Raw genomic sequence first — 11,623 nt, 5'->3', positions numbered from 1 at the left:
ATTGTATGTGTACCTGAGTGTGATTGTATGTGTTTGTATGTGTGTGTGTGTGTGATTGTATGTGTACCTGAGTGTGATTGTATGTGTTTGTGTACCTGAGTGTGATTGTGTGTGTACTGAGTGTGATTGTATGTGTGTGTGTGTGTGTGTGTGATTGTATGTGTACCTGAGTGTGATTGTATGTGTTTGTGTACCTGAGTGTGATTGTATGTGTACCTGAGTGTGATTGTATGTGTGTGTGTGATTGTATGTGTACCTGAGTGTGATTGTATGTGTACCCGTGTGTGTGTGTGATTGTATGTGTACCTGAGTGTGATTGTATGTGTTTGTGTACCTGAGTGTGATTGTGTGTGTGATTGTATGTGTACCTGAGTGTGATTGTATGTGTGTGTGTGATTGTATGTGTGTGTGATTGTATGTGTACCTGAGTGTGATTGTATGTGTACCTGAGTGTGATTGTATGTGTTTGTGTATGTGTGTGTGATTGTATGTGTACCTGAGTGTGATTGTATGTGTACCTGAGTGTGATTGTATGTGTTTGTGTATGTGTGTGTGATTGTATGTGTACCTGAGTGTGATTGTATGTGTACCTGAGTGTGATTGTATGTGTACCTGAGTGTGATTGTATGTGTTTGTGTATGTGTGTGTGATTGTATGTGTACCTGAGTGTGATTGTATGTGTACCTGAGTGTGATTGTATGTGTACCTGAGTGTGATTGTATGTGTTTGTGTATGTGTGTGTGATTGTATGTGTACCTGAGTGTGATTGTATGTGTACCTGAGTGTGATTGTATGTGTTTGTGTATGTGTGTGTGATTGTATGTGTACCTGAGTGTGATTGTATGTGTACCTGAGTGTGATTGTATGTGTACCTGAGTGTGATTGTATGTGTACCTGAGTGTGATTGTATGTGTGTGTGTGATTGTATGTGAGTGTGATTGTATGCGTTTGTGTGTGATTGTAAGTGTACCCGTGTGTGTGATTGTATGCGTTTGTGTGTGTGATTGTGTATGTGTTTGTGTGTTTCTATGCGTTCGTACGTGTGTTTGTATCCAAATTAATAGACCTACATATTTTCACATCTAATGTGGGACGAGGGGCGTTCATAACGATTTATATGGCCAATGCTGTTATAAATGTAATCCTTTTCTTTTGAAATAAACGCGCCATTGGGGGTCGTATCGGTCATTCAAGACTTACACAAGTGTTTTTATTTTTAATCGTAACCAATTTGGTCCCATTGAGATTTGAATATCTTTTACGAGAGAGATCTGGCAAACAATGGCAGCGACCCAAACCGATGTTAAACCGATACAATGTACATGCTTAAATCAACAACTTCTCAAATATTTTGTAGTTTATTGAAAAGTGTAGAATCGCCTTTTGTGTGATTTCTGGAAGATGTGATTTACCAGAAGTATATTTTTCTAGACCGTCCTGCTTTTAATGCCAGTAGAGGTGTCTCTCTTATATTGTTTCTATTGCAATGTTGTAATATCTTAAGTGGTTTAAACGACATTAAACTTGCCATAAGATGCGTTTGATGCTAATATGGCTGTAGAAATGCAATAATAAATTCGATCAGTGGTAACAGTGTATTGTCCACCTCTGTCGTCAAATAAAAAGCTTCTGAACGCTGCTGGCCCAGATTAAAGGAGTTCAAATAATTGATTTTTTCACTTATTACAAGTATTTACAGTGTTGTCAGGATTAAAGTTCACTAGTCATAACCAGATACTGTAAAACTAATGTTTGTAAACTCCGTCCTGTTTCAGCCGAGCGCGCTTTGGACACCATGAACTTCGACGTGATCAAGGGCAGACCCCTACGGATCATGTGGTCCCAGCGGGACCCCTCGCTGCGCAAGAGTGGCGTCGGGAACATCTTCATCAAGAACCTGGACAAGTCCATTGACAACAAGGCGCTTTACGATACATTCTCCGCCTTCGGAAACATCCTCTCCTGCAAGGTAACGAAGACGTGTTTTGCGGTGACGTGGGGGTGTGGTGCACGTTTACAGCAGTTCTGTTCATTAACATGAGCTTTAACCGTTTGATGCTTGTGCTCGGTGTTGTTCTGAAGGTGGTTTGTGATGAGAATGGATCTAAAGGATACGGATTTGTGCACTTTGAGACCCACGAGGCTGCAGAGAGGGCCATTGAGAAAATGAACGGCATGTTGCTCAATGATCGCAAAGTGTAAGTGACTTTAAAAAGGGAATCAGAGTTCATGTTGCACGTCTGAAAATATTGTATGTGTGTTTTGATTAACTGCATCATTATGTGGCTGTTGGTGTGAAGTGGCAAATCATTGGGTCACCCCAAAATCTAAATGAATAGTTTTTCTTTAGGGGGGCCTGGGCAGCTCGGTGGTAAAGACGCTGACTTTTGGCACTTTTCCACGGCACATTACGGTTCGACTCGACTCGCTTCACTTTTCTGAGCTTGCATTTCCACTGCAGTTTAGTGCCGCCTCAACGAGGGCGGGATTAGAGGATTATAGGGATTAACATAACAAAACGTACCATTCTCTAGCGTGGATCAACGCCAGTCCAGCGCGACTCTCCCTCCCGTTGCTCGCCGGTTTAGATAGCATCCATTTGGTCGAACCACTTTTCCTTGATGGTTCTGTGTGGTAGGTCCGATGGTAGCCGTTTGTGGCTAACCGCTGAGATACTGTTTCATTCGTTCGCTAACGAGTAGACCGTCTGCACCTAGTTTATGGACCACAGCGTGGTTTTGCGCACAGCCATTTATTTTTTCACATTTCGAAAGTCGTTTGAACAAATGATACGGCTGTTGCTAACTTTAAAACTAGCGGGATGATGTCCCGTGTTGCAATTCCAGTGACTGGTAGTGATGATTCTGCAGGATTTTGACGTCACATTTAGTATCGACTCGGCTCGCTTGGAACCTCGACAGAGATGGTACTAAACCAAGTACCATGTACCAGATTCTATCCGCAGTGGAAAACCCCTAAAAAGCGAGTAGAGTAAATTTGTACCGTGCAGTGGAAAAGCCCATTATCACACCTGGAGTCGCGCGTTTGAATCCAGGGTGTGTTGAGTGACTCCAGTCAGGTCCCCTAAGCAACCAAATTGGGCCGGTTGCTAGGGAGGGTAGAGTCACATGGGGTAACCAAATTGGCCCGGTTGCTAGGGAGGGTAGAGTCACATGGGGTAACCAAATTGGGCCGGTTGCTAGGGAGGGTAGAGTCACATGGGGTAACCAAATTGGCCCGGTTGCTAGGGAGGGTAGAGTCACATGGGGTAACCAAATTGGCCTGGTTGCTAGGGAGGGTAGAGTCACATGGGGTAACCAAATTGGCCCGGGTTGCTAGGGAGGGGTAGAGTCACATGGGGTAACCAAATTGGCCCGGTTGCTAGGGAGGGTAGGAGTCACATGGGGTAACCAAATTGGCCCGGTTGCTAGGGAGGGTAGAGTCACATGGGGTAACCAAATTGGCCCGGTTGCTAGGGAGGGTAGAGTCACATGGGGTAACCAAATTGGCCCGGTTGCTAGGGAGGGTAGAGTCACATGGGGTAACCAAATTGGCCCGGTTGCTAGGGAGGGTAGAGTCACATGGGGTAACCAAATTGGCCCGGTTGCTAGGGAGGGTAGAGTCACATGGGGTAACCTCCTCGTGGTCGCTATAATGTGGTTCTTGCTCTCGGTGGGATGTGTGGTGAGTTGTGCGTGGATGCCGCGGAGAATAGCGTGAAGCCTCCACACGCGCTACGTCTCCATGGTAACGCGCTCAAGTCACGTGATAAGATGCGCAGGATTGACGGTCTCAGACGCGGAGGCAACTGAGATTCGTCCTCTGCCACCCGGATTGAGTCTCTACACCACCACGAGGACTTACAGCGCACTGGGAATTGGGCGTTACAGATTGGGGAAAAAAGGGAAACACATTTTTGGAAATGTTTTATTTCCATTATAATTCTCATTACTGTATTGCACCAAAAAGTCAGTAATGGGAAAATGTATTTTATCATGATCAATTAAAAATGGTATTAATGGTAACTTACTGTAAACTACTGTATTACACTACAATAACACAGCTGTGAGGAAAACACCCGCTTAGTCGGTCACTCAAGATCTGAATAATTAAGGATTTTGTTTTTTAACATTAAAGGTTTGTCGGTCGCTTCAAGTCTCGCAAGGAGCGTGAGGTGGAGATGGGCGCCCGCGCCAAAGAGTTCACCAACGTTTACATCAAGAACTTCGGAGAGGACATGGACGATGAGAAGCTGAAGGAGATATTCGGAAAGTTTGGTGAGTATTTTGCCGGTGGAAGGATGTTGACTCGGCGAGTTGAATTGTATCTTTGATATTTTGCGTGTTATTTCAGGTCCAGCGTTGAGCATTCGCGTCATGACCGATGACAGCGGCAAATCGAGAGGCTTTGGATTCGTCAGCTTCGAGCGGCACGAGGACGCCCAGAGAGTGAGTGAATGTGACGATGTCTGAAATCTTTAAGGTTTGGTGTTCGTTGGTTTTGACGTGCTTTCCTCCGGTCATCAGGCTGTGGATGAGATGAACGGGAAAGAGCTGAACGGGAAGCAGGTGTACGTGGGCCGCGCTCAGAAGAAAGGAGAACGACAGACAGAACTCAAGCGCAAATTTGAGCAGATGAAGCAGGACCGCATGACCCGCTATCAGGTAACGTGACCAGCAGCCGACCGGACGAGAATATCGCAAAAGAGTCAAAATGGTGTTTTAACCTGGACATAAAGTTTAAGGATTTTGAAAGATGTAAACATGGTGCCTGGTAATGTCGAGGCTTATATATCATATACATTCATACTTTGTATTTATTAGATCATTTATGTCTATTACGGCATGTCATATTTGAAATCTGAGATGCATTTCTGCCCTCGAAAAACAAATATAATAATTATCTTATAGATTTTAAAGTGATTAAAGTAAAATTTTTAGTCTTCAAGAGGACAAAACAATAATATCATAAATGTATAACATATGTCATATTTAACACGTAAGGCCTAATCATGTCCACAGTCATTTATTAACATAAACATAGCGCTTTGAAACATACGATAGGCTAGTTTTATTTAGCATGTCAAAAACTTTCATTAAAATGTTATCTTGAACATTTATATAAGCTGTTATTTATCCCAACATCCTGCAAGTCCACCGCCATTATTTAACTGACTGATTAAAAACATTAAAACCAATTTTCCCACATATAACCACCAGATGGCGCCATAAACATGTGACGTGTATATTCTGTAGGTTGTTTGACTCGTCAGCTGGAACAGAGTGAAACAGGAGCCGTCAAACGTTATGATTCATATAGGATACATGATAGTATAGGGTTAAAATAACATGTGAAAGTGAAGAAATTAGGACAAAGGTTTTAATATTGCATACTATAATATAAATATAATAAAATGTGTTTATTGGTGTTTATTATTAATGCATTCCAAAACAATGTAAAATTGACCAAAAAGAGACATGTTTTAAGTATTTAGAAATATTTTGATATTTAAAACATAATAATTTAAGTCATTCATATAGTTTTAAAGCCTTAAAGCAAACGTATTCTGCCCCTTTTTATAGTATGTAATATAAGTCTCATGTGTCTCCAGAATGTGTGTGAAGTTTCAGCTCACGGATCATTTATTATATCATGTTATAAACGCCTCTTTTTGGGTGGAATCGCAAACAGACTGATATCATGTGTGTGTCTCTTTAAATGCAAATGAGCTGCTGCTCCCCGCCCCCTTTCAGGAAGAGGCTGTGCATTTAGAGCTCCTGCTTCGGTTACTATAGCAACAACTAATCAGAACCGATATGACTGACAGAGTAAATGCCGGAATTCAGACAGAACTCGGAAGAGAAATCGTCCCGGGATGTTACACAGCAACTGCCCAAAAGTTGAGCGGGGGGTGTTCGCTGTCCTTTTCTGCATAACGCGGCACCGGTTTGTGGTCTGTTCTGCATAACGCGGCGGATCATTTTAGCTTATCAAGGCTCGTTTTGCAGCAGACCCACCGGTCCACTCAGTTCTCCCAATCACCAGTCCGCCCCTGATCAGCCCCAAATTGCGTCGGCCCACCGGGAAAATGCCCGGTATGCCCGATTACAGTCCAGCTTGTCCACTGCGTCGTCAGTGTCTCTGATGCCGGGAGTACATGAAGTACAGAACACTTATGAGACATTACTCTTCACTGCATCTGCTCCAGCACTGTGTGTACATCACTCAGGGGAGGAGCTATGATAATAGGGCGGAGTCAGTCACCAGTCGTGGGCATGGCCTGATCTAACGGACGTCACTTTAGAGCAGAAACGATTGTTTGATGAATAGAAATATAAGACTTTTAACATTGTGCATTAATATCTTTCAACGTTATTTTATTCTTGTCGTAAGTTTCATTGTTATGATGCAGATTTCTTAATAATCTTGTCAAAATATGCAATACTGCTGAATGTGTCCCGAGTGCTGTTTAATATCGTGTTTGAATGATCTCACTGGTGTTCGTCTTGTTCAACAGGGAGTGAATCTATACGTTAAAAATCTGGACGACGGCTTGGACGACGAGCGTCTGCGTAAAGAATTCGCTCCATTTGGCACCATCACAAGCGCCAAGGTATAAACGAGTTTATTTACTAAACGTTTCTGGTCTCACGAGTCTCACGAGTCACTGAAATACACCTGTCCTATCGTTTCCTTCAGGTGATGATGGAGGGCGGCCGCAGCAAAGGTTTTGGATTCGTTTGTTTCTCTTCTCCTGAAGAAGCCACTAAAGCGGTGACCGAAATGAACGGACGTATCGTCGCCACCAAGCCGCTGTACGTGGCCCTGGCGCAGAGGAAAGAGGAGCGTCAGGCCCACCTCACCAGCCAGTACATGCAGAGGATGGCGACCGTCAGAGCCGTGCCGAACCCCGTCCTCAACCCCTACCAGCCCACGCCACCATCCGGGTACTTCATGGCTGCCATTCCACAGGTCAGACGTCCGTGTCCGGTTATGTAAAACGTGCTGTTGTCATATTCCTTGAGAGGAAGCGTGTGGCCTTGTTTCGACTGAGCTCTCAATGCATGTCATGTTTGTGTTACAGCCTCAGAACCGTGCCGCGTACTACCCCGCCAGTCAGCTCGCACAGCTCCGCCCCAGCCCTCGCTGGACGTCACCGGGAGTCCGCCCTCAGCGTGAGTACCTCTGCCTACGTTTCCTCCCATAACTCATCCCGTAGACCGTCACAGCCGTTTAATTTATTCTTCATTGCAGATTTCCAGAACATGCCCAACGCGATCAGGAGTTCAGCGCCCCGTCCACAGACTTTCGGTGCAGTGCGGCCCCCATCCAACCAGATGCCCCGCATGATCACCTCGCAACGCATGAGTGAGTGAACGGCCCTGCAGTAATGCATTCTAGAAACATGCATCCAGTGTTGACATGTCTAAGTTGTCTGTTTTCCCGTCAGACTCTCACGCTATTGGTCCTCGTCCTCCAGCGGGGGGCGCAGCGACAGGTACAGCTCCAGTGAGAATGCCGCAGTACAAGTATGCCCCTGGAGTCCGCAACCCACAGCAGCACATGCCCACACAACAGCAAGTGCCCATGCAGCAGGTATGAGAGAAACACTGACCTCCTCAGGGAAAAGTAGTCCCGTCCGAATGGGGCTAAAGATACAAATTCTGTCATTTACTCGCCCTCATGCCATCCCAGATGTGTGTGACTTTTTTTCTTCTGCAGAACACAAATGAAGATTTTTAGAAGAACATCTCCGCTCTGTTGGTCTACACAATGTAAGTGAATGGTGACCAGAACTTTGAAGCTCTAAAAAGCACAGAAATGCAGCATAAAAGTAATCCATAAGACTCCAGTGGTTTAAGCCATGTCTTCTGAAGGAATATGATTGGTGTGGATGAGAAACGGGTAAACGATTAAGTCCATTTTTACTCTAAATCTCCACTTTCACTTTCACATCTGAAAGTGAAACTAAATGGACACCACATGTGACTTTCAGATGTGAAAGTGGAGATTTAGATTTATTATAAAAGGACTTAGATTGATCTGTTTCTCACCCACACCTGTCATATGTCTTCTAGAGACATGGATTAAACCGCTGGACTGCTTTTATGCTGCCTTTATGTGCTTTTTTGGGCTTCAAAGTTCTGGTCACCATTCACTTGCATTGTATGGACCTACAGAGCTGAAATATCTTCATTTGTGTTCTGCAGAAGAAAGTCAGTCACATCTGGGATGGTATGAGGGTGAAGTCATTTTTGGGTGAACTGTCCCTTTAAATGTGTTCACACAGATATTAATTTATCACCTCATGTTGTTCCAAACCCAACACAAAAGATGTTCTGTTGAAGGGACAGTTCACTCAAAATGTTAGTTGTCATGGATCATAATACCAGCTGTAAACTGGGCTCAGTGTCTTTAGAATTTGTGGTTTACTAAAAATCTATAAAAATGTGCCCCCCTCTCCAGTCTGCGGTCCATGTTCAGGGTCAGGAGCCGCTGACTGCGTCCATGCTGGCTGCCGCCCTGCCACAGGAACAGAAGCAGATGCTGGGTGAGTGTCTTTCTAAACTCTAAATATAAGAGTATTGATTGTTTCGCTAAGCAGGGTTTATCTTCTATGGCACGCAACATGGCGGACGTTATGAGACAACTCACGTGTTTCTCTCGTCTCAGGTGAGCGCCTGTTCCCGCTCATTCAGAACATGCATCCCAGTCTGGCAGGAAAAATCACTGGAATGTTGCTGGAGATCGACAACTCTGAGCTGCTGCACATGCTGGAGTCACCAGAGTCACTGCGGTCAAAGGTCAGGGGTCACATGATCGCATCACACCACATCTGATTTAACCCACAAACAGTGTTTAGTATCATGTCTTTGGATTGGTTTAGGTACAGCTGTGTAACTGTGACTCATATGGACACTGTTCGTGTGAATCTCACTAAACATGTCAGAAGCGTGTACTTTTGTTTAAATAAAGCTTACTTATAGGACTGTTAAGAGATTTTGCATTGAAATGCTCAATGGTGATTCTAATCCTTGTAAAATGTGCTTAATTGTCATGAAAGTGTCAATGCAAAAATTCTTAATGGGTTTAAAACCGCCGGCGAGTCCAAAAGGGGGCAATGTCACGAAAAATGTTAAAGTCCACATATACATAAGTCAGGTCATGTGAGGTATCATTTTAAAGCTTAGAATCTCAACTTTTCATTGATAAACATCACTTCTGCATTTGTGTAACTTAAAATAACAAAATAAGGCCTCAAAACATTCACGTTGAAGAATGGCGCCCCCTAGAGGTAATGGGTCGAAGTGTGTGTGTATCTATATGAAAATAAGTCGTTCACATGGCACATAAACGGACATGTCATATATCAAATGAAAGCTCTCATTATCAGGAATGTGACTAGCATTTATTTTCACCAAGAGGTGCTTAAAAAGTGCTTTTTTAGCACTGGTAAAACACATTGCTGAAATCATTTAATAAATGAAATGTTTTTATTTTGGGAGAACATGACCGACGACTGCTGAAGCAGCGCATAGATGGCGCTGTCACGTGACACCTGTTACTTTTGTCAGCGCTGTTCAGAATGGGCCAATCACAATCAAGTGTTGCTGGAGGATTTAAAATATATATTTTATAGGTTGATTTAACAAGTATGAATCCTTGCAATAATCAGTTTTAATTAATTTCCAGAGAGAAAGATGACATGAGATGTAAAAGGTTCTGAGATTTGAGTGCAGATCAATGGAGGACTCAGTCTAGCGCCCCCTTGTGTAAAGACAATCTTTGTCTCATAAAATAGGTTATTTCTGACATGTCCCTTGTCTTTTCAGTCATGGAAAACACTTTCAGAAAGCCAATAAAAATAATAATTAAAAGGTGTAATTCTATCACCTCGCCCTTAATAATATGAAATGGCTTTTAGAAAATATATTTGTCATTTGCCTGAAATCCTCGTCCCCTTCGTCCGACTTTTTAGTGCTTTGACTTTGTTCCTCAAGGTGGCGCTGTTGTTTCAGTGATTGACTTGATTTACGTTTGACACTGGAAACATCACTGAAGTGTAAACTATAGCAAGTTTAACACATGAACAGTATGATATGATTAATGTCATTTGGGTGTACTAATGAAATGATGTAAACTGTGCGTCTGTTTAGACTCAGTAAGTGCCTGAGAACAAACACGTGTGGAGATTGTGTAGCTCAATGTGTGTTGAAACTTCAGTGTGGAATATAATTAATCCTGTTCTACATTTGTTGCATTATTTCTTTGATCTATGAAAAATAAAGCATCAAAATATATTCCATAGAAATGTTTGTTAATGTGATGCTGTCTGGGTGTTTGTACATCCATTTTTGATAGATGTAAATGCTAATATGTAAGTGTGTTATTAGCATGCATTACGGGTTAAAGGTTCATTTTTATGCCTTGTGTGGCAGAATTGTCATTTTTCATGAACATTTGACATTATTTGATCTGTTATGTTGGAATCATCAGTTATTAAGTAACTGTATCTGTTCCAGGTGGATGAAGCCGTTGCTGTGCTACAGGCTCACCAGGCCAAAGAAGCTGCCCAGAAATCAGTGCCCAGTCCTGCTGTGCCACCCGTTTAAGACCAGGTGACATTTGAATGCTGGTTTATGTCGTTAAAGAGTGTTTGATTTGGATTATTGTCTTTAACATCCCTATTTTTGTTTTCAGAACGATTACGGACATGACTTCACCAAGACGGGAAAATATTGGAAAAATAATCACAAATATTGAGAAAAAAAAAACTTAAAACAGGAAAAATAAAATAAAATACAAATTCACACAAATATTTTGCCAGGTCAAGAAACACAATCTTCACCTTGATTATATTGAGAGAGGGAGAGAAAGAGAAAAAAAAAAAAAAGGAAAACTTTTAATTTTGAAAATTCCAAAACATTCCTTAATTTTTATTCCTTTTAACTGAACGCTCGATGTCCGTGTGTTCTTGCTGTTGATGGATGAACATTTGGAGAAAGTACATTTGGATTAAACTTCTTGAATAAATAAAACATGAAACATTTATCATTGTTTGTTTTATTGATTGTGTCAGAAGTGATGGACGTGTTTTCAACCATTGCATCAGTCTGAATCTCCTGAAACACGTCCGGGTTATATTTCACTCCAAAGATCACATGTTTTATATATATTTATATATTTAATTTCTCAGATGTTGGGGTGAAATGTGGACGTGTTTTTGAGGTTCTCAGCAAGACTGTACAAATGTAATTGATCATGTTTAATACTATTGGATTAATCAACGGTTAATGGGCTGTACATTAAACATGGAAGTGTTTGTGTGCACAGAATACTGACAAACATACACAATGTATAGTGCTATCCGAGTTAAATACACTGTGCACGATTATTAGGCAAGAGAGCATCTCCAAACCATATAAGCTTGAATGCTGATTGGATTCAACCATTTTCAGGTGGTGTGTATTTGTGTAATGAGGGGGGTGTGGCCAAAGTGACTGACACCTTATAAGAAGGTGTGCATCATTATTAGGCAGCTTCATTACGTCAGGTAAAATGGGTCAAAAAAGAGATTTAACTGGCACTGAAAAGTCAAATATTGTAAAGTGCCTTTCAGACA

At 42.3% G+C, this 11,623-nt stretch overlaps 1 protein-coding gene across 1 annotated transcript in view; it reads left to right on the top strand.

Annotated features, from left to right (window-relative positions):
- pabpc1a (poly(A) binding protein, cytoplasmic 1a) overlaps positions 1 to 11,050 on the top strand; it is a 15,127-nt gene extending 4,077 nt beyond the window's left edge. Inside the window, exons 2-15 of the mRNA XM_052143704.1 lie at positions 1,776 to 1,969; positions 2,083 to 2,198; positions 4,138 to 4,277; positions 4,354 to 4,448; positions 4,527 to 4,664; positions 6,518 to 6,613; positions 6,700 to 6,972; positions 7,085 to 7,175; positions 7,255 to 7,368; positions 7,451 to 7,596; positions 8,467 to 8,551; positions 8,674 to 8,804; positions 10,524 to 10,619; positions 10,702 to 11,050. Of these exons, the coding sequence (XP_051999664.1) occupies positions 1,776 to 1,969; positions 2,083 to 2,198; positions 4,138 to 4,277; positions 4,354 to 4,448; positions 4,527 to 4,664; positions 6,518 to 6,613; positions 6,700 to 6,972; positions 7,085 to 7,175; positions 7,255 to 7,368; positions 7,451 to 7,596; positions 8,467 to 8,551; positions 8,674 to 8,804; positions 10,524 to 10,613 (1,709 nt within the window). The 3' untranslated portion in view covers positions 10,614 to 10,619; positions 10,702 to 11,050. The remainder of the gene's footprint in view (positions 1 to 1,775; positions 1,970 to 2,082; positions 2,199 to 4,137; positions 4,278 to 4,353; positions 4,449 to 4,526; positions 4,665 to 6,517; positions 6,614 to 6,699; positions 6,973 to 7,084; positions 7,176 to 7,254; positions 7,369 to 7,450; positions 7,597 to 8,466; positions 8,552 to 8,673; positions 8,805 to 10,523; positions 10,620 to 10,701) is intronic.
- Positions 11,051 to 11,623: the final 573 nt, after the last annotated feature.

This window comes from Xyrauchen texanus, chromosome 15, assembly GCF_025860055.1.
Source record: "Xyrauchen texanus isolate HMW12.3.18 chromosome 15, RBS_HiC_50CHRs, whole genome shotgun sequence".
Classification (NCBI taxonomy): Eukaryota; Metazoa; Chordata; class Actinopteri; order Cypriniformes; family Catostomidae; genus Xyrauchen; species Xyrauchen texanus.
This window is presented reverse-complemented; position numbering and strand designations above follow the sequence as displayed.